Source organism: Centruroides sculpturatus, unplaced genomic scaffold (assembly GCF_000671375.1).
Source record: "Centruroides sculpturatus isolate CEXI.00-Female unplaced genomic scaffold, Cexi_2.0 scaffold112, whole genome shotgun sequence".
Lineage (NCBI taxonomy): Eukaryota > Metazoa > Arthropoda > Arachnida > Scorpiones > Buthidae > Centruroides > Centruroides sculpturatus.
In genome coordinates, this window is record NW_019384367.1 from 818552 (window position 1) to 842631 (window position 24080).

Below are 24080 nucleotides of genomic sequence, written 5' to 3' on the forward strand. Positions count from 1 at the left end.
ATTTGATATTAGATACTAGTAGTGAAACTTTATATATTTCGTAAGGAGTATGTCTTCAAACAACATAACTTTTCCATTCAGCTTTATTTACAATAGCATTCCTGAAAAAACTTCTTCTAAATGGAATTTTCAAACTACTGATACTCAAATTTCTTTTCTTTTATTGACACAACTTACGTTTCATCTTACAGTTTACCTGTTTCAATGACAGGTATCATTCTCTTTTTATAGTGAAATTTTATATATTGTTACAAGACTTCAGACTTCATAACTACTTTTATTTAAATGATTGATACTCAAATTTCTCTTATTGACACAACTTACGTTTCATCTCATAGTTTACCTATTTTAATGAATTAGACGAGTATCATTCCGCATTTGTTTAGTGAAACTTTATATATAAGGTGGTGTCTTACTTAAATGACAGTTGAATTCTGCTGATGCACGAATTTCTTTTATATTTCATCTTACAGTTTACCTGTTTCAATGATACTTTAGTAGTGAAATTTTATATATTTTTAAAAGAGGGATAAGACTTCAGACGTCATAACTACACCCGTTCAGTTTTATTTAAATGAAGGAAATAACTTAAATTCTGCTGATTCTCAAATTTCTTTTCTCTTATTGATTTAAATTCGTTCATGTTACAACTTATCGGTTTCAAAGTCTCGGAAAGTTGATGCCATTCAACCTGTCTTCGTTTCTTTAAAATTTAAAACATTTTAATCATTTATTTATGATAAATTTTAGTTAATATCAAGACTCAACTGTCTTCATATCAACTGAAATGTAACATATTCAAATTTACTGTAAATACAGCGAATCCGTTCTCTTAATACGAATATAATCTATCGAAATTAATTAAACAATTTATATAAAAATTATTTATTGGCTTTTTAAATTTAATAAGCTAAATTTATAAATTTATTATAACATGTTGAATCAGGAATTTTACAAAATAAACTATTATTTAGATTAAAGTTGAGCTTTTATGGTTAGTCAGAGCGGAATTTTATGCTGTAATACTTAAGTGGCATTTCCAATAATAATAAATTTAAAAGCGCAAGGCCCTGTGCTGTATAGTTTATATGTAAATCTGGCCCTTTCATTAGTTACAGATAGGCGCGTAATGAACTATCAAGAATTGTGTTATTCAATTATTTTTTTTATCAAACTCAACAAGTTAATTCTACAAAAGTAATTTTTATTAAAAAAAAATATTACTCAATTATATTTTCTGTTGAAATATAATACAACTTAGATACGAATTATAGCAGAAAATTGATTATCGATCTAACATTACATCTCCTATTTCTGCTACAATGAAATCTGAGTATTGCCATTTGATATTGGTTTCCTATTAAATTATCAATCAATCAATATCATCAAAATCCATTTAATATGGATTACAAGTTACGGAAAAAACATTTTTTCCCTTTTCTGTTCACATAAGTTTACGACGGTGTTTTCTATCCGTACAGTTTTGGTTAATACTTCTTTGGGATCGCGACCTACTGGTTGAATAATTAAAAAGTAAAGCGAATCTTTTCGGAAAGTAACGATAAATTCATAATAGATTTATTCCTATTTTTCGTATATTATATCATTACTTATAGATTATTTGTTACAATTTCGTAGATATAACTAGACTTTAATAATAAATTTAAGTGTTACTCTACAAAGTTTGGCATACATAGTAAGGCATAATAACCAACCTGCTGGGAGTGATTACCTGTTGTTTCGGAATTTCAATACAACTTATCGATTTCCGGATTTTGCTTCCATTACCAAAGATGATCAATTTTTTCAATAGTTCTATAAATAGTAAAAAAATTCTCTTTGCAATAATCCGATAACAAGTTGACTGACTCCATAATCCAATTGTGATGGACGAAACAATAATAGTATTGTCAGCTTACTGAATCGAATTTAGACTCTTATAAAGAAATTACCGTATGAAGATATTTAGCACATCATTTATAAATACGAAATCTTTATCCTTTGCCATTAATTAGATGAAAATTGGATATAAGACATCCCAAAGGAACAATTACTCTGTAATAAATTTGTAAGATTCTGAGGATTCTGAAGAGATTCTGAAACGAATTTGGAGAAAATAAGATAATATAAATGTCTTTGAAGTTATTAAATATATAAATATATAAATAAAATTTGATTCTAAAATATTACAAACGAATTATAACAAAAATTCATGATGTTAATATTCAAATTTTCAAGTTTTTCATTGATTTTTGCATTTAAACTTTTAAATTAGTGAAAAAACTTTAATCGATTTTTCAAATGGTTGCATAATTTTTAAGATTCAACCATATCCCAGGGAATTTTTTTTATTAACACAATTTTGCCAGGAGCAAAATTTTGATCATAATGTAAGTAGATAAAGCTCTGGTAGGTCTTTATCAATCAGGAACACCAGCTCTCCAGATGATGTTCGTATTATACGTTCGATTGGCAAGCTCCTCAAAGGGAAGCAAAAGCAAAAAATGCTGTTATCTAAAGAATTATTTTCGACGGGAAAAAAGAATATACACCAAAAATCTTGAAGAATAAAAGATAGGAAAATAATACACCTATCGAAACAACTTCCAAGTTTAAAGATTCTATTTCGTTTCCATAAAATTATATAAAATGATCAATTTTTATAGCGTAATCTCGATAATGATTCACGCATCTTTAACACAACTTGATAAATGTTCTAAACAGTGTAAAAAATTAAAAATAAAACGTCTCAATTGTTCCACTCAATTGAAAATCAATAAAGTGACAGAAGTACGAACGTTCTCACTTAAAACAGAGTTCAAATCTCTTGAGCATTGTACAATACGTAGCACGAATTTGTTAATTAATCATTGGAAAATTTACGTCATAGGGTTGATATAGTATATAATTATCTGACAAATAATTCTTACAATTTAAATTCAGATAAGAGATAATTTCATTCCTTTGAGATCATCATTTCATATTAGAATCCGAGATGATAATTTGAAAGGAACATAGCGGGGTTGTCTCAGATAACAATAACCTGATGCATTAATGCTTAATTTAATAAATGTATAAATTAAGTTACAACATTACTTATTTGCTCATTATTCACTAGATCTAATGGAAGATCAATAGATTTCTCAATTGCTATTGTTAACAATTAAAATAATTATCGTTAAAGTTTTAAATGGTTTCTTCCATAAATTTCTACTTTTTTTAGTAAATGAAATTTATATTTTACTCTAGAAACGTCTCAAGATAGATTTTTCTTATTATAGAAGCTAATAAATTTGATTGAAATTTATCAAATGTTGTGTTTATTGACATTCTATTCCTTTAAACATATTAAATTTCAACTTTGAAATATGAGCAATTTGACTAGAAAGAAACTCTAATAAAACTATAAAACTTCACTTAATTTTTTTTATTTAGAGAAAAAATTATTCAAGATACTATTTTATTATATGCCAAAATAAAATTTGTCCTCTAGATTGAAAGACGGCTGTGTTAAGGCGTTGGTTTCTATTTGGCTCGATGGCGGGTTTGAATCTCACTTTGTGCATGGGTTTGTGTTTGTTGAATTTTAATGGGTGTTGTTGTTTGGGAAGTGCTTTAACGTCACTAAAATAAGAAGCGTTGCACGTGACAATTAAAATTTAAAATAGGCTATTTTTGAATTTTATAAAATAATAGTTTTTGTTTAACTTTATTTTTTTTTATTTGATCAAATTATAGATTTTTGCCAAGTTAAATTTATTAGGTAAACTTCAAAAAATTTTCTAAAACTTAGGCAAAATTTTATAATACTATCGAATAAATTCTCTAAAGATGCTTCCAAAATTTCTATAAAATCTGTAATAATATTTAATGATTTCTAAAAGTTCTAAAAATTAGGTAAAATCTATAATAAATATCAAATGACTTCTATAAAGCTTAAACAATGTTTATGCTCCTATTCAAAACAACTTTTTGATCAGATTCTTAAGTAATTTGTCTCAAGTTAACGAGATTAATTAATTCTTGGGCATTTTTAAATATAATAAAAAGGAAAAAAATCTAGCTAATGTGCTAAGCAAAGTAAATAAATTTCATTAAAATATATGAAAAAAAAATATTATTAAATTACATTAAGTTTTAACTCAAAATTTATAATTATCGGTTCGCTCATTTTAACAAAAATAAACGTATTATAGAAGACATGCCACTTATCCATAATTTGATATGGCATGTAATTTGACTACCAAAGAAACACAAAGGAGCTTATCATGTTTATTTTAACGACTATAAACATCAGAATATCTGAGTTTGTAACAGATCTCTATGCACGGTACTGTACAGTACAAGATGTATTTAATAATTATGAGCATGCTTAATATAGATAAATTTCACTTATTTATTTTACTTATTATTCTAAATATAAGATAAATTCAATATGTTATAAATAATTAGAAACAGACAGAGGAGTCCACAAACCCTATTTGGATCGGATTCGGGATATAAATAGGCCCCAAATTTAGTTATTTATGTATTTAGATACTGTATTTTCGGAGAAGAGGGGTTGTCGTTTTGTGTATATATTCGGGAAAATAATAATGAATAAGAAAAATGTCCCTTCTATCCCTTACGGTTTCTCTCTCCGTAAGGGATAGAAGGGAGAGCCCATGGAGTTTCTCTCATATCTGTGAATAGCTTGAGTCCCAGCTAGCGAATGACAGTAGATCATTTCTCTTAGTATTCGAACACAGAGAGAATCCAAATTTTAGATTTTTATGTAAAAAAAAACTGATATCAAAATGGTTAAACTGTTTTTTTTTATTTGTTTATTGATTTTGAAGAGGTGGAGGTCTCACTTTGTACCTTATAAACTCTCCCAGGAGCTGCATACAATATAGTACATTAAAAAAGTACATATTAAAAAATCGTATTTTTTCGTGTACTTTAGTTTAAAATTAAATTAATTTGAATGAATTTTTTAAAAAAGTATTTAATCAGATAACTACATTAAAAATTATTTTATTTGCTTTTTTTAATATCTTAATCTTCTCTCTTTCTAATTATTGATTGCTTCATAAATATAATTAATTAGCGTATTTGTTTCTTAATTCGTTTATCCCCGTTATGATTATTTCATAATTACATTTATTGTCATTTAATTAAATATTCATTGAAGCATTAGCATCATAATTTCTCTTATTACTCATAATTTAAGAAGAGTATTTACACATTTTTTAAAAAAGATTTTTAAAAGAAATAAACCGTTGTTTAAATTTAAAATTTACACATTAATCGCCCTTACTATGTAAAACCTTATTATAGAATTTCCTAGAAACATTGTAGAGTAATTTTCCGGAAACTGGTTAAAATACTTGAATCGGAGTTTACTGGATTAATAAAATTAATCCATCTTAATCCTTTGTATAATTGTGTGACTTTACGCTTAACGATTTTAAAGGACTTTCGACTAACAATCAAATCTCTGATGAATTACGTTGATACATTAATTTGAATCAACGAGTTGACGAAGAAGAAGAAAACTTTATCAACAACTTCCTTACTCAAAACGGCTACAGAATGAAAAATAAGCGAAAGAATACATTAAAATATTATAAAAATCTTAGCATTTAAGTCATCAGAAGGTACAGTACTGTACACCAAGCGGCTTAAAAAGTCAATATGCAAAGAAATTTACATACGCTATATTGACACGATATCAATATCGTGAGGATTTATAAAAATAAATGGCAAAAGTAGATAAGTTTTGAATTAACATTTTTCTAAACTTTGAAATTAATGATAAAGTTACCGGTCCAATTCTCTTTAAAATCATTTTGGAGAATACTTAAACTGCTAGGCGTTGAAGTATGAAGAAAATTTTGCGAAAAGCAGAGTCTGTGTCACATGTGACGGTTAGGATAATCAATCAACATTCTCTTTTGGGAGATCTTATCTCAGTCTGTTCAATGGAAGCAAAAGACTTTTAGTTAGCGAGTGTAATATACCTAAGGGGCCTTTTGACTAAAACATTTTCATTAGTTTTAATATTTACACGGTGAACGATTTCTAAAAACTCTAAAGATTTGCTTAGATTACGTAATAAAAATCGCACTTTCGCAATTTTCATGTATACAAAAGATAAATTTTATACTTTTATGGTAAATTAATGAATAACTCGTAAGTAAAAAGTAAATAAATAAGATAAGAGACGAGATATAACTAATGTTTAAACTTAACAGAATATTAAAGTCTTTTGTTGTTGCTCTTATTGTTAATTTTTATAAATTAAAAAAATCTTAATTAAAAAATATTTGATAAAATAAATAAAATAGAGGATAAGATGTAACTAATTTTAAATTTAATACGGTACTAAATCCTTTTATGTTGTTGTTATTATTGTCATTTTTACAAATTAATTAACAGGCGTTTTCTAACGTTAAGAGTTAATAACCTTTAAATAATACTAAATAAAGAATAAAATGCAATTAGAATTTAAACTTAGTAAAATATTAAAGTCTTTTGTTGTTGTTGTTTAAATTTTTTACAAATTAAAAAGTAGTTTCCTAATATTAAGAGCAGCCCAAGTAAAAAAATTCAAATCATTAAGACTAACGGATGAGATGAAACCAATATTTAAATTTAGTAGAATACTAAAGTGTTTTGTTATTGTCTCTGTTGTTGTTAGTTTTAACAAATCAAAAAGATTTTTCCAATGTTTACTTATTTTTTATCCTCATTAATAATAAAAGTTTAAAGGGGTTTTCTTTGCTTAATTAGCCCGAACCCTAATTAATTTTTGCTAAATTAAAGTTTTATGTATACAGTACAACTTTTTATTTTATAAATTCGTTTCTTCGGAAAAAATCTTTTAATAAAAAAATAGTTAAGCTCTTGTTAAAAGAATTACAATACAAAAATATCAGATTTATTCTTAAGATAAAATAAGTCTATTCATCAAAACAAATTAAAGATAAAATAAAAAAAATATATATTTTTAAATTTTTTTAGTTCATTCCTAATTACTTCTAAAGATACTAATTAATTTTTTAAATATATTAATAAAGGAAGAATCACAGTTAATATTATCTTTAAACAAAGAGTTCTCGGAACTCAAGAGACTTAGAAGAAAATAATTATTGTTATTACTTAAAAAGGACAAGAATTTTAAATAATTTCTTCCATTTATTCAATTATAAATGCACATTACCTTTTAAATTATTAACTTAACATTTTATGTTAGAAAGTCAGCTTCTAAGCTCATTATAGTGCTTTAATTGTACAGTACAATAAGTAATTTTGTTTTTAATTTCAATAAATATAAAGAAAATTTAAATTGTTTAAAGAAGATCTAAATTATTTTTCTTCATTCAGAATAAACATCCTCCCGAATTCATCTTAAGCCCACGTAAAATTAATAAGCTCGACATAATTACAATCGTTAATGACATGGATGATTCACAATTATTGTGAAACACTGTTTAGGATAAACCTCACCCACGTTAATAGTTCGACCTTGCACATTTCCTCTTATCTCCTAAGATCAGATTTACTTCCTTTAGAAACCAATTAGGTATGTTACTATGAGAGAAAAAAAATTATTTTACCTTTACTAGGTTTGGGGCTTCTGAGACATGTTCCTTCTACACATTGCAGTTGATTACGAGAACAATGACAGTCTTCTCGTCTTTTGCAAACTTTACCTTCAAATCTTTTGCAGCTTGCCTGTAATTATAAATAATAGGTAATTAGGAGAACAATTAAGTATTCCACGGATAAAATTCGAACTTTGGATAGGGTAAGACGGCATTCTAAATTTTATTATCGATAGAGAGAAAAGTAATTACCGTTAAAAAGTTGCATTTAAAACTACTTGCAGTTGGTTAAGATAAGAAAACGAATTAATTTTAAATTCTTTAAAACGAAAATTTAACGATAAAGATTTTAAAAAATTATCTGTTTTCATAATGTATTTACCAATTACAATTTCTTTTAGAAGAAAACAATCGTCCGTTACACAAAAATAATCAAAATCGACCAATCGTTGATGTAATTTTCATAAACGACCGTTTTTTTCGATTTCAAATTGAAATTTTAAAAAATAACGGTCATGTATTTTTAAAAATGTATGAATAAATTTAAATTTTTCTTTATTTTAAATAAAAAGTAAAATTACTACATAAACTTCGATTAACTAAATCAGAAAATAAAATTTTGTAAATTAGCATAAAAATAAATAAAAATAAAATATTTAAATAATAAAAAAAACAATACTTTATGAAAGTATTGTTTTAATTAAGTTAAGTTGCACTTGTAAACGTTCCTTAATGCTTCGTATAAAAATTCCTTTATCAGCTACAGCGTAAACTCAATGATGTATAACTACGAAGGTGTCAAAAGCAGGCGTCGGAGGCGCAATTTGTCTTGTTTCTCGAGGAAATGCCCCTAGCTTTTGTTTGATATTAATATCCTTTTGCAAAGTGTTTCTAATAGGGATAAATCTCAAAATAACTTCACTGTAAAGAAATAACGCGATAAAAATTTCACGTCTCTTCAATGCTTATTAAATCTTTTAAGAAGATATACTGTATATATTCATTGCACGTTCCATATTTTTTCCACTAACGAATAATTCACAAATATTATAAATTGACTTTTTCGTTAATCGTGAAAGTTTCTTATACTATTTTTATCTATACAATTTACAAAATAGAGACGTATTAAACTAGTAAAATCGATATTAATTTCATATCGCCCATTTTCTATCTTCTGAAAGTTACAACGTGATAAAATCATATTCACATCGGTAAATATAATACGTGATTAAACATATAAATTCAGTTATATTTTATCTTTAGGTAAACAATATTTTTATATTTCGACATTAAGAAATCCGATTTTGTCTAATGGACGATAACAATAACAGAAAATCTCAAAAGAAAAGAATTTTTACTGAGTTTATATTAAAATAAAACTGTTTACAAAAAGTATTTTAAAGTTTTTAGGTATTCTTACGGCGACTTATATATATATAGGCCTATATATATAAGATTACGTTAGTATTCCGTCTGTATGTCTGTCGTTATATGTTTGTTGAATATGTAGAAGATCCCTTGAGATGAGGTCATGAAATTTTCAGAATAATTTTAGTAAGCCAAACTACGTTTTTTATATCAATTTTCATTAAAATTATGGCAAACATTTTCGAGAAAATTGAGATAATTTCGAATATTTCAATTTAAAATTTGCTGTTAACGTAACTGTCAGTTTAAATAAATTGTCTCATTAATATAATGAGAGAATTTTCTGACTTTTTCAATAGCCCTATATTGAAATTTCTTTCGAGAACTTTTTTGTTTCCAATTATTCCGTTTATCACTTAAGAAGTCATTTTACATTTATAAAATTTTCTTAGAAATAAAATAATCTCTTGTATTTAACTTTTGTATAAAATGATTGTTATAAATTTTTAAATGATTTATGTAAAATTATCTAAACCGCTGTTTAATGTTATTTTAAGGCCAATAAAAGACCTTAAAATAGTAACACTCATCCATTTTGTATTTACGAATCAATTAGTACAGAACATAATATAATATCATTATAATAGAATATATAACTCAATAATGACATCGTAAATCATATTTCTGTATTTCCGTATCTTGATTTATCTATCCTAGTTATTAATAATGTTTCGAAATGAACACTTTTTAATAACAAGTACAGGATTATATATATGAAGATATGATCCGAAAATTCTTATTATTTTTTATAAAAATATTATTATATATTTAATCATTTATTTAAAATAAATAAACCATCTTACATTTAATGAATGATTATTTTTTAACAGATTATTTTAAAAGTAGCTCATTTTAATTGCTTAAAAGTGAATCTATATTGCTTAAATATTGATATTTATAGATTTTAGACTACAGTATGAACCAAAAGTCAGTTAACCATTGTACAGATTAAATTATTGCCTCATTCAAATATTTTAAAACTGTATAAAAATTGTTTAAAACGAGAGTATTTCTGTTTAATACACAGATTGTAATGTTTTAATAGTTTTCTCGAACGATTCACACGGTTAACTGACGTTTGATCTTCCCTGTATTTTAAATTCAATACTGTAGTTTGTGTGAGAAGATATTATTTCAGGCTAATCAAGCAGAAATGTGTATCCGAAATTTAAAAAATAATAATAAATTTACATAAACAATGTAACAAAATATTTACTAAAAGGTTACTCCATTAATTTAAAATAAGAAAAGAATAAATGCGATACGCATAGATATAAACTACATGAAGATTGATTTGCTACATTTGCAAGTAACTGATTGGCGAAATTGGTTATTTAGTCACCAACTAATTGAAAACAGTTGATTAGTAAAAGATTTGATCAAACATCACATGATTTATTTTTTCGGGAATGATGTCTATCGCTGTTACTTTTTCCATTCTCCATCAACCATAATGTTCTGAAGTTTAGAATCCTATAATTGGAGCTATCTTGAAAGGAATCAACCAGATCAATTCTTTCAGCTTCCTGAGAGAATTTACTCTCAGTGGTTAAAATAAAGATACTATCGTCTTCTTAGTATTTACTTTAAAAATCATTTGAATTTTTATTTATATCTTTTTTTTTTTCTATAATCTTCAAAATTAAGTATTTGAAGTCAGCATTTACATGTTTTAGAATTTGGATCATTCAAGTTAAGTTTTATATCTCGATCATTTTGGAAGCGAAAGACATTTATTTTATAGTTTATTTCTAAAATTATCTTATCAATAGATACGTTAAAATATTTTTAATTTAGTTAATCGTTGGCATAAAATATCGCATTTCTTGATACAAAATATAAAGTTCAAACTAAGCGCTTCACTCTAATAATTCAACTCGAACTCATTAACAATATTCCTAATTAATGAAGTCGATTAAAATTTACTTTTATATTTATAAAATATAAAAAGAAAGAGACAATAGCTATTTATCTATTAACGCGGTCAGCTCGACGTGACCCACAGATGGATCGCATTACAGTTTGACACAAACGATGTGTATCACGGTGAGTCACACTTAATGCTGATTTGTATAGTGATTTATTGAAATCCGTCTTGTAGTTCAATGTTTTTATTATCGATCCCTGTACATAAAATGGCAAATAACTTATTATTAGCGTCAAGACCTTTCTAAGAATATGGAAAATAATCTTTATATAAATAGTAGTTATATTATATAATTTAGCTGATATAATTACAAGTTAATATTGTAATAATTTATTCTCATATTTAAACAATATATAATAAGTAGGAATTGAGTGTTTCGGTATTAATTTAATCGCCAAAATGGCAGGAAAAGTCTGATGAAAACTAGGCTCATTGTCTAGCATTCGAGTAAATATCAGTCCAATAGGGCTGACAAGTCCACTTGTGAGCTAGAAACGCTTTAATATGAAGTTAAAATTGAGATAAAGCAAATAAAATTCAGATTAATTATCTAAATGTGTATTGTACTGTACTGTACATCAGAAACCATCAGATGGCGTAGATTATCGATGAGTCACGCATCTGAGAACTAAAAAATAATCAAAAATAGAATTTTCTACGTAAAATACTTTGATATAATACAAAAAAATTAAAATATTAGTTCGATATATTAATACCCTTAAAACCATTTGGCACTTGAGTACAGCAATTGACACGCTCTAATCTTGAATTGTAAAATATTATAATATATAAAAATAAGAAAGAATTTTTATATTTTAAGATAATTAAACACAGCGATTATTTTTTATATTAAAATATTAGCAAATCTCAGTATCTTGTTTTGGATTTCTGCAAGAAGATATATATTTTATCTTTACCTTAACATTTCTTTTCTTTTCAGTCATTATTAAAAAATTTCAAGATTTTTGCTATATATTCACACTTAAGTACTTAAAACTCATAAAACACGGTATAAATTGTATATAAAATATATTTAATGTAAGTAAAAATGGGCGTATTTATTATTTCGCATATGAAATTGTATCTATATATTTACAAATAGAATAAAATTTCAACATTTATTTTCCAATCTATTGTAGAAATAGGTTTATATAATATAATATTACTATTACTAATCAATAATAACATAAACAAAGCATCAAATTCGCAAAAATAAGTTAAATTTGAATATCATTGTTAATTTTCAATTTTAAAAATCCAATTTCAATATTCTACAAGGTGGTTCAAAAGTTAACCGAGTTTTTTTCCTTGTTTCAGATACTGTTATGAAGATAAATTGTGTAATGAGTTTAGAACAATGTTTCCCCTTACAAACCAGTAAAAAATTTGATTAAAAATACAATTAAATTAGTTGTAATTTAGTCTTTACAACGGTTTTTGTGCCAAACTGTACATAAACACCTACGTAAAAAATGTAGCTGCCTAAACCATAGTTATTGATGTAACGATAGAATACTGTAGCGACACGCATTAAACAATCGTTACTATTCGTAACCATTTCGTACTGTACTTAAAAGATGATTCAGTTTAAATCTTGTTACTATGAAAATGAATTTTCAAATTTACCTTACGTTTAATTACCTATTAATTTATTCGAACATTAAAAATAATGAATATCTTTACATCTTACAAACCATATGTACTAAAATTGTACTAATGTACTAATATTAATGTGGCCTGCCCGATGGAAGTGTTTTTTCAATTTTTTTCAAACAGTGGCACCCCAACTTGGTAATATTTTCTTGCGGCACCCCTACTTCTTTTTCAATATAGAGTTACTGAGTCTTTCGTATTTTTAGTAATATACATAAGAAGTGTTGTGGCACTATATTTCGCAGCACCCCAGTTGCAAACCACTAGATTAAGGCGCTATTCTATCAATAGTTTATCTTTCTGGGGATCCAGGGTTCGAATCCAGGCGGAAAAAAAACCAGGAATGTTTGGAATCTGTTTCTGATATGTTGAACTGCCTCTTCACCATCCAACTGCTTTATTGTTAGTCTGGTCAAACCTACAGTAGGCTTGAAAAAGTTCCTTTTAATGCCTTCAGAATCCAAAAGAAAAAAAATGTACTTATGTAATGAATTCACTACGAAGTGATGTATAAGATACTTTACAAATGTAATTTACAAACTCCTCATCTTGTTCTTAGATTCATTTTATTACTTATTAATTAATTTTAACATTAAAAAATGAATATCTTCATACTTTACAAATATAATTTTTGTATCTTGTTCTCGAATTCTTTCAGAAAAGTGCAAGAAATATTTGATTCTAAGAGGTTTTAACGCTTCAAATTTCCCTTTTCTATCTTAACATTCAGCTGCTATTGAAAAATTCCAACACTTTTGCCACAAATAACCCTTCGGCACAGAACATCAACTTTAAATTTTGAAGTAGGAAGAGAGAGAGAGATATTAAATTTTTTCTTCTTTTTTCCCCTCCTCCTACAGAAAATTAGCTAAGTTGAGAAAAGATTTTTAAGTCACGAAAAAATAAATATTTCACAAAAAATAATAATGTTTCGTAGGGTAACATTATAATATGCTTGAAAAATTCAGATTAAATTTATTTATATAGGACCAAAAAACAATTTATCACTTATTCATATAAAAAATATATACAATGTGAACAAGTAGTAGAATTTATAAAGGTTAGAATAGTTATATAAATATTACCTTATCATAAATCTTTCTTTGGAACGGTATAAAAAATATTTTAAAAAATATTATTCTTAAAAATGTATATATTACTTTATATATATATATANTTAAACGTAGATAAAATGAATATTTTAATAGTTTATTTTTTTAAAAAATAAATTATTTTTATATACTTTTGCATTAAAGTCATATTTACACACCCACACACTCATAGATATACACGACTGAGTGAAAATTTAAACTACAGCAATTTTAATAAATTAAATTTTAAATTGCATTGCTTTCAATTTTGTTATGTTTCTAGATAAGATCTGGATTTACTATTTAAAGCATTTGCTTCTCTAGTCAATTCATTCTGTACATTTTACATTCTAGAAATGATGTCAGAAGATGACAGCAATAAAATGCTTACATACAATTTCCAAACAAGATTTTATAAGCTTCAGTCAACTTAGTTACCTTAAAATTTATAAAGAAAAAATTTAATTTAATATATTTTATAATATCTGATATAAAAGAAAATCATTAATGTTACATATTTAAGCTCATTTAGTTACGCATTTTAAGATGGTTTATAACTTTTAAATATCTTTTCTTAATTAAAAATCATGGATAGTTGAGTATAAATTACGTTCTTAAATGATATAAACATGTTAAAATTCGTAAAATATAACCAAAAAAAAAATCAACATTTAATAAGCAGCGAATGTACACACAATTAACTTTCTGAAATTCCCTTTTGTTACAGTTAAATATTTTGTAACCGTAACAGAAACGTCAATCAAAACTCTGAAAGTAATTGAATTTTCAAACTGATATTGAGAAGAGAAAAAATTTTCTATTAAATTTCCGTCGTGTATTTTCGAATATCGAATAAGGAAAAAAATTTATATAAAAGCCTTTTACTTTTCTAAATAGCAGTCATTTTAAGTTAATTTTTTCTTTGGGTCTAACATTTTTTTTCTTCCTTTTTTCTTCTTTTATAACTTAATCTGGATGTTCAGACTTTCCTTTGTCAATCACAATAACTGGTGAAAGGAATGAAGTAATCAAGCTTTGATTGTCTCCGGATCTTCTTTTTTTTAACTTAATTCTAATAAATCAATCAAAGTTAACTATCAGATATTAATTTCTAATTAAACTGGTTCTTAAAGTTATTAAACTTTAGTATCTTCGAGTTCTAAAACTCGATATCTTGAGGAGGAAAAGGAGTTCTATAGATTTTTATCATAGTTTGTTACTTAATTTAAAAAATACCTTTATTAACATTAAAGATCATTAAGTTAAGTTAATTAAAATAAAAATTAAACTGTAAACAAGTTTTACAAATGTAAATTTTATTAATTAGACTTCAAAGAAAATTTTGTTTATTTGGAATTAAATGTTATATTTAATCAAAAGAACGGCAATTATCTTTCTCCCCTTGGTTTGACATTAAGTATTATTTTTCTTAAGAAAAATAATTTAATGAATTTGATTATGTTTTTCTCTCAAGAAATAAATAAATTTCCTTTTTTTACGACCTCATCTTTTCTCACTCTTGTTTTACCCCTTTTTTAACTTGAAAGTAAAGGCATGTTTACAAATACAGTACTCCCCGAAAATAATTACGCTAAGTGAAACTAAACATTTTAAAATTATTTAATTAATGCAAGCAAATGAATTATAAAAGTTGTTTATAGAATTTATTATTTATAATTTAAGACATACTTTCCGCACGTTTTCGAAGTTAAAATGGGTTACCTCAGTTTCTTGGTATTCTTTATCACTCCAAATTAGCACTTAATGAAAATCTTATTGTATATCCTGTTTATCTTATAGTTTCTGTTGACTATACTTTAATAAATAAGTAACATTTACTTTTTAATGAATTCTCTTAAATTATATTTACTTCTAATTATAATGAAATTTCTTTTACCTGAAAATCCATTTATAAAAACTTAAACTTGACTCACTTTTAAAGTAAAGTATTATTTTTTAAACCAAAAAAAATTAGAATAAAAATTTGAAACATGAATCTATAACAATTAAATAAATCTTCAGAAAACAGTATTACATTTTCCAATCATACATATTTTTCTCATATATTCTCCATATTTAACAAGAAAATAACTCACGCTATTTTATCAAAATTATTATTAAAATAATATGATAGCATTTATAAAACTTTATCCATTAAAAAATATATCAACAAATAGAATTTTTTTTTAATCCGTAGCAATAAAATTGTGGCAAATACGGTTAACCAGTAATAATGCCATAGTAACAAATAGTAATTTTAAGTGGTATCAATGCCCTACAGTAGTAACAAATAGTACTTTTAAGCGGTAACAGCGGTGCCCAAAGTATGCTCTCGGGCCAAATTCGGCCGCTAAAATATTTAACTTATAACTTATAAATGATAGAAATGGACCTTTTGTATAGCTTATATGAAATATAGAAAATATTTACGGCCCGTTATTTGTCCCACCAATCGAAAAAGTTTACGTACCACTGCTATAGAAAATAATACTTTCAAGCAGTAGTAATGCTACACTAGCTTGTAATACTTAAATGGCAGAAAAACAGAAAATAAAAATAACAATAAAGCAATTTTTATAAGTAATCTACACCTAGCCTATTCAATTTAATTTTAATACTAAAATTGTACAAATATATATTTCGTAAACTTTACTAAACATTCACACAAATATCTGAAGCTTATAAGTAGATAACATTTATACTAAAATAATAGACAAGTTATATAATATAACCGCGTTCCTATTACCTTCGTTCAGCAGTTTATGAGTATATTACACGTCAAAAAAACTTTAGTAGCAAAGTGTGTACCCGTTTAAAAAGATTGTACGTGGTTTATGGCTTATAAATGCGCTCCGGTGCTTCAGAAATAACTTTGTTAAATGATACAGTATGATATTAACTTTACACAAATTTATCTTTTAATGTTTAAAAAAGGTCATACTTTACGCTCTTTTTCTTTTAAATGAAATAAAATTCTTTATCTGAAAGCTCTTTGTACTTTGAATATATATATTTATATTTTTAATGTTAAACAATTCGCTTTTTTAATAGGTTTTACAAGAAATAAATTCGATATATATCGCACAGGATAATAAATCACTCTTTATTATCATTATGTAAATCAGCGTGGCTTGAGGTTATTCGATATTTTACGTTTTATACACAGTTAACAATCGAAATATGTTATAAAATTAAATTTTCTCTGAGTTGTATTTATCAATATGACGTTATAATAACCTTATTATGTCGTCTTAGCGGGTTTATTATCCCAGTTTTGCAGTAAAAACGGACATATAATGATACATTAAAGTATTGAAATGAATGATACTGAGTATTGTATAAGACAATTTAACCAAGCATTGTCAATGGAGAAGTCATCTGTGACGTCATTCTATTGTGACGGGGACGTAACGTTGACATCACGCTGCTGAATAATGAAATTGTCATTGTGCGATCTGATTGTTGTTATATGTCAATTGATATACATGTTAGTTTAAAATACTAAAAGGCAACATTAGGATCAATAAACACAATTTAAATATATTTAAATTGTTTTTTTTTTTTGGTTAAATTTTTCTCCCAAAAAAACATCCAAAAACCGAATTTTTTGAGTGTAACACAGTTTAAAAATATTTAAATTGTGTTACACCCAAAAAATCAGTGTAAAATATAACAATAAACACTATTAATCTATCGAATTGTTAATTTAAAATTCTCTAGAATAATTATAAAACTTTCAAATTTACAAAAGTTATTTTTAAAATTGATACTTACTTATTTTAATTATAAATATTATATTTAAATATGCAATATATCTAAAATAATGTGAGAATTTTATAAATAAATTTTGGCATTTGATGTGATTCGTTAGCTTACAAAGTTAATCTGATGCAATAAGGTTTCCGGTTTCGGTAACATCAAGCAGATAACAATAATGACAATGATGACAATGATGAAAAGGTAATTCTTTCTAATCTTTAATTTATAATATATGAAACTATCTAACATAAGATTTATGAAGTAAGTCATACAACAATAAAATTTTAATNAAAAATTTTTTAACAAAAAAAATGGAAAATATAGGTGGCGCTGCTACTTTTAAAATGATTTTTTTTTTAGCAGCGTCGCCACAAGCAGTCTTTTGAAACTGTTTACGGTAGTAGCGCCACCTGGAAAATACTTATAATCTATTGAAATATTGGGATTTTTTTCTAAAAAAAAATTTTTTTAGTTTGCATATTTGTCTCATTTATTCTCAGATTAAATTTTATTATTAATTTGGGCCGTTATGGTAGTCAAAGGAGTTTGACCTTCTCAATACCATAACGGACTAAATCGGCTCAAATTCTTTTGATTTCAATTGTTTAAACGAAAAAAAAAAAATTGTTTATTTCGATATATGTTACAAATTACGGCCACCTATAAATAAGGACCATTTATTTTCACTTTTTTTGGAACAAAAATATATACGAAATAACTTCCAAATAACGGCCAATTTTATATACCCCATCAGTGGCCGTTGTTCACAGGTTTAATTGTATTTTTAACTTGTTTCTATTATTGTAATTAATATATATTTTAAAGTTAATAACGTAATTTGTTAGTTAACGTAATTTAATGTTAATTAGTTACTATATCCATAATTGATGAATACGTTAATGTAATGTAATATGATCGGATACTTTCTCTAGATACTACTGTAGAAGATATTCTGTTACAATGTAACAATGAATGGAATTACAATCAGATGATATTGCTTAAATTAATATGACACAATTTTAAATGTAACAACCAAGATATGTAAATGTCTACATGCAGTTACATAAAGTAATGTAATGTCTACAGTATATCATTTTATAACTAATAATTGTTAATTTAGTCATTATAGATGGATGTAAATGCGAATAGCACATCATCACTTCGACGTACAAAGTTGTGAAATTTTACGAAAATGTAATAAAACGAGTAAATTATATGTCGTAATGACGTTATTATCTTTTAATGAAATTATTATAACAATGGAAAATGAAAGTGGAACCATAATATTACTTAAATGATGATGACATTATTATATATAAAATTTTAAAGAGTAAATATGATAAAATATAAATATTTTTTAATATATTACAATAAAAAATTATTGATACAATACTAAACTCTGTTCCTAGTGTTTACATTTTTTTAATGGTCCCATATTTATGGTGATAAAAATGTTAATTAAAAGCTTTAAAATGTCAAATTAATTTTAAAAGTAAGTTTAAAATATATTTATTAAAATGCTATCATATCAAAGTGATCGATAAAATGAGAAAAAAATGGTCTATAACAATGACACGACGTCATGATTTCGACCGAATGACGTAGCGAGCGACGTTACTGTAATGATGTAACAGATTAAAAAAAAAACAGGCAAGTATCGACGTCCATCACAAAATAACAGTTCAATAGAGTTAATTAGACAGATTTTAATTGGCTATTTTGAATGTTGCAGTGTCTGAAGTTTTTTATTGGATAGGGAGGGGGGTGTAACAAAAGTTAGATAGCAAACCACTCTAGACAACTCTCACTTTAAGAAGTGCACTCATTGGTAAAGACAATCGATAAATCTATTACCAGTTGATTGAGTGAAAGAATAAAGAACGGAAGTAACTCGACTCTCGACTCTATCGATACTTGGCTTGACATAACTTTAGTCATCACACAAGAGAAACTTTCATCCTTCTTTTTCTTATAATAAAGTAAATTTACAATTGGTGCAAATAATACATCGAATGAATAGTATCGATGCCATTTCAGGACGGTCACAGGTCATTACACTACAATGGCGAAACAATGGTTGCTAGGTGACGGTAAATATTATTGACATACTTCTAATTTTGACATTATTCGTTTTCGTTTTATTGAAAAATACAATTTTTTTTTTATTATTATTATCATTATTTGTTAGAAAATCAATACTTTTTGTTTCGATTTTATATAAAATTTAACGATACTGTACTTACTTTAATTGTTTGATGAAACGTAATTAGTTTTGTTACGGTTCGTACTCCATTTACAGGAAGGAGTGTTAACTAATCATTTAAGATTCAAGTTGAAGCAGTTGATGAAAAGTTTACAAGGAATAATTGATAGGTAATCGAGGTGATTTAGTTTAATGTTCGATGCTACTGTATATTCAATTACTGTAATAAATATTGTGAAATTAGGAAAGTTTATGTAATGAAACATCACTATACTCGTGTTTAGACATTTATGTACTGTATACCATTTATTCTGAAATAGATGATACCATTTTGATAACGTTAAATATTAATTTAAATTGCAAAATTTTATATTAAATTTTCTATAGATAAATTTCAAGAATAATCGATAAATATTAATTTCAAATTTAAAATATGAATACTGTATCATTTTAAAATTTAAGATAAATTCTAAGATAAAATCTAAGAATTTAGAAACAAGATGGATGATAATTCGAAATAACTCTTGAATTTAAAGCTCCGATTTAAACTCATTCTCCTCTTTAAAATAGAATTTTTAAGAAAAAAATTGAATGATAATTAGAAGAAACCACGTATTTAATATCCACTTGCACTTTTAAAAGTGAAAATCAGTCTTTTCGGGAATAATGAGGATAAGATTTTCAGGAATAAAATTGATTAATAATTAAAAGTAAACTTTTGAAATTTACGAAGCACCCTACTTTTTAGCATAAGATTTTTAGGAACAAATTTGAATGATAATTAGAAGAAAGCTTTGAATTTAAAACTCTATCTTCGCTTTTAAAATAGGATTTTCAAGAAGGAAAAAAATGTATAATAATTGGATGTAAATCTCAATTTTAAGGCACAGCCCTAATTCTAAAATGGGATTTTTGGGAATAAAATTGGAAGATAATTAGAAGTAAATCTAGAATTTCACACCCATCCATCCCACTTTTAAAAACGGGAGCGGGTCTTCTAAAAGAGTGGTAAAACTATTTTCAGGAATTAAATTAGATAATAAGTAGAAGCAGTGCCATCGAAAGCTTGGTATAGGGATAGATCGAGCTCCTTTTTCCTTTCTTTTTTAAACAAATAAAATACATAGAGAAAGTTTTTTTTATTAATAAATAGAAGTCTTAAAGATTTAATTTTTTGCTAGTAAATCTAACATTAATTTATAGGGGGTAGGAATTACAAAAATGCTCCTGGATGGTCACTCCTCTCGACGATCCTCAGTAAAAGTAAACTTCGAATTTAAGAGAAATAGACCCTTTCAATTCGGAAATATATGGGAATGCTTCTTAACTTTGTAATAATACGGTATTTAAAGTTGTTATTACTTTTTTATTACATAAACAAAGGAGAGAACATATTTCTGGAATGCATTTTTGTAAAAATGTAATGGAAGAATTTTACATTAAATATTCCAAAATATATTGATAAAAATTACTGAAGCGTTAGAAAATATGCTCGATCAGAAAATCCTTTAAAATGCAGCTGAAAAGACAAATAAAAGTGAATACTTTATCCAATTTTTTACAACAAATATTTAAACAGTTAAACGACCTTTGATTCACCTACCTCTAACATTCAATTGTATAGTATATAAAGCTCATCTTCTACAGTAAATAAATTGCATAATACTCGAAGAAAGTATATAAATATAGGGACTATTCAGATAATATTTTATGATAAATAAGATTTTGAAATAGAAAAGTTTCAAAATAATTTTCTATATACATTATAATTGTTATTCAAACATAAGTTCACTTGTTTATTAAGAAAGTAAGTATTTATTATTAATTATTTAAATATTTATTTAAGACGTAATTTTATTTATTATGTTGAGAATTTAATTTTAATTGCACGAAAAGATGTCCGGAAAGGAAATTTATTACTTTACATATTTCTACAATAATTACAGTGGCTGAAAATTAATTTTAACAACCTTTTACTTTAATCAGTTCTGTAGAATATTCTTGTTTAAAGTGATTGAGTTTGGACGATTTTATATAATGAAGATAATATATTTTCAATTTATTTATATGTATGTATATTGGTCCTTTGATAAATATGTTGTGAATAAACACGATTCGAAAGAATATAGTTATCTAGAATGCGTCAAAATTACTTTTTTCTTTCCCTTCTTTCCTTTTAGAAAGTGACTTTTTATAGGTCTACGGCTTTTTCCAGATTCGAGGAAACGAACAATGCTATAGAATTTTTACTGAAAATTCCGCCCCTTGGATGAATGCCAAAGGTTCCTCCCAAAAAAAAAAAAAAGTAAAAATAAGAAAAAAATGAAGGAAAAAATTTAGTCATGTGATCAAAAGGCGCGAATCTTTTCTGAATTACCAAAGAGAAGCTGCACTCCGAAAACTTTACCCATTTTTGAGTTAATGGGAAGAAATCTTGGTGTTTGTGGATGCGGATAAAATAAATATCTGCCATTTGGGTGCAGATGTGGATGGCTAGAAGTTTCTTTAAAACGTAAGTGCTCTCCGGACCAAAACATTTTCAGAACTTACTGATGCATTCGTTGACGCTACATTTTTGTAAGAATTTACTTGATGACAATTCGTATAATATTTCAATAAAAATATACAGTTATGTCAAATTAAATAAAATAATTAGCAAAATTATAAACCTGTTTAATTAAGATGTAAGTTACTATATCAATTTACTTCATTATAAATTAATAATTCGGTATTGTGGCTTAAATTAATCTTCCATATAAACTATAATTTTGTACAGAATATAATAAATTTATTAAATGTGAAGAAAATATAGTATGAAAGCCATTGACTCAATCTCTACTTCACGTTTCATTAAGCTCGAGTTTTACGAAACGAAGACTTGATTTCTAGTCATTTTGAACCATCTTTAACAGACTTATGATTGAAGTAATCTTTTTAACTATAAATTACTTTAATAAAATTTAAAATTAATATAAATTTTGAGAAATTTTAGTGCTCTTTTCCTTCAGTTCGTTATCTCGATGGTAGTATGTTATTGTAATTGACCTCTTGAAGACCACTCGAAAGCGATCAATCTGCAAATTGAATGGCACTTTGCTTTGTGTCTAGTTATATTCGAAGATAATAACAAGATAATTCCTTTCATAATTGGAAAATAAATCTTGAAAAAAATAATTAAAATTAATAAAGTTTATGAATTTTTAATTTAATAGCCAATGGTAAACTGAAAAAAATTAAAGTTATTTACGAAACAATTTTACGACCTTTTGTTCCTTTTTTTAGCTTAAATAATTTATTTTTACTCATAAAAAAGACGATAAATAATATAAATTTTGTAGCTTTTGTTTCATTTCGACTTAATGAACAGTCAATTATTTTCAATTATAATGAAATATTTAAATATCGCGTTTCATTTTCTGACTTTTCGTCTGTGGATAAGCGTGTAAGTCTATCAAACCTTTAAGGAACTATAAAAATTATAATTGTTAATTAGGAAAATTAATGATAAAAATTGAAAATAAAATATATAAAATATTTATAATACAATATTTTAAATATTTTAAAATGAATATAAAAAAAACGTTTTTATTTTTTGATAAGAGCTTACAAGTTAGACTTTAATCAGCTCGTTTGTGTGTAACCTACCTAAAATTTTAAGTTATCGCTATTGATTTAAAATAATTGTCAATAATTTTAAAGAATTTATGTAAAATATAAAAAAAAGTATTTGTAAAATAATAAATGTGCTTGCTATTTTTAGAATATTTATGTTTAAATCCCCATTAAACATCTAAAGTACCTTCTCTTCTATATTTATCATTAGGTTAACAAGTTCAATAACATACATTAAACTATTAATTTAAGTGTAAAAATATACAAACTGTAGGTTTAAAGAATAGAATAAAAAATCCAGATTGCCATAAGTCCAATAGACAATCTGAAATTTATTAAGGTACAAATAGTATGTTTCATTTGTGACACTACGATTTCTTTAGTCATAAACAATAAAAAATCACCACCTTTCCAGCAATTTCTGACAGTTCTACAAATAGAAAGTTTCTTTATAAAAAAAANAAAGAATGTTTATAAATAAATTACTCGTGTGGCATGAGAAAAAGAAGCTAATATTCACTCATATCACGCAGAAAATTCTCCATAACTCTACTGAAGAATCCTTTCTTTAGTAACGAATTCAGTTCGTGCGTGGAATGCAAATTTGATGAACTTTGTTGCGGGTTTTATATATATATATATATATATAAAAGTAAAAGCTAAGATGCGAATAATCCGCGAAGCGTACATTAACCGGAAATAGCCTAGAAATGAAATATTTTTCTATCTCTCTTTCTATCAGATTGCATTTTTCTGACATGAAAACAAATTTTCTCGACTCGTTATAAGTTTATATTTAATTGTAACGTATAAATTAT

The 24080-nt window shown here is 25.7% G+C and overlaps 1 protein-coding gene across 2 annotated transcripts in view; it reads right to left on the reverse strand.

The window, feature by feature from the left end:
• Window positions 1-839: 839 nt before the first annotated feature.
• Window positions 840-24080, reverse strand: part of LOC111612971 — a 32213-nt gene continuing 8972 nt past the window's right edge. Inside the window, exons 3-4 of one of the 2 annotated variants that reach the window (XM_023354270.1) lie at window positions 7602-7719; window positions 840-2096 (exon numbers count right to left, since the gene is read on the reverse strand). In XM_023354270.1, coding sequence (XP_023210038.1) covers window positions 2008-2096; window positions 7602-7719 — 207 coding nt within the window. In that variant the 3' untranslated portion in view covers window positions 840-2007. Of the gene's footprint in view, window positions 2097-7275; window positions 7532-7601; window positions 7720-24080 lie in introns of those variants that run through there. The other variant, XM_023354276.1, reaches the window with a different exon arrangement.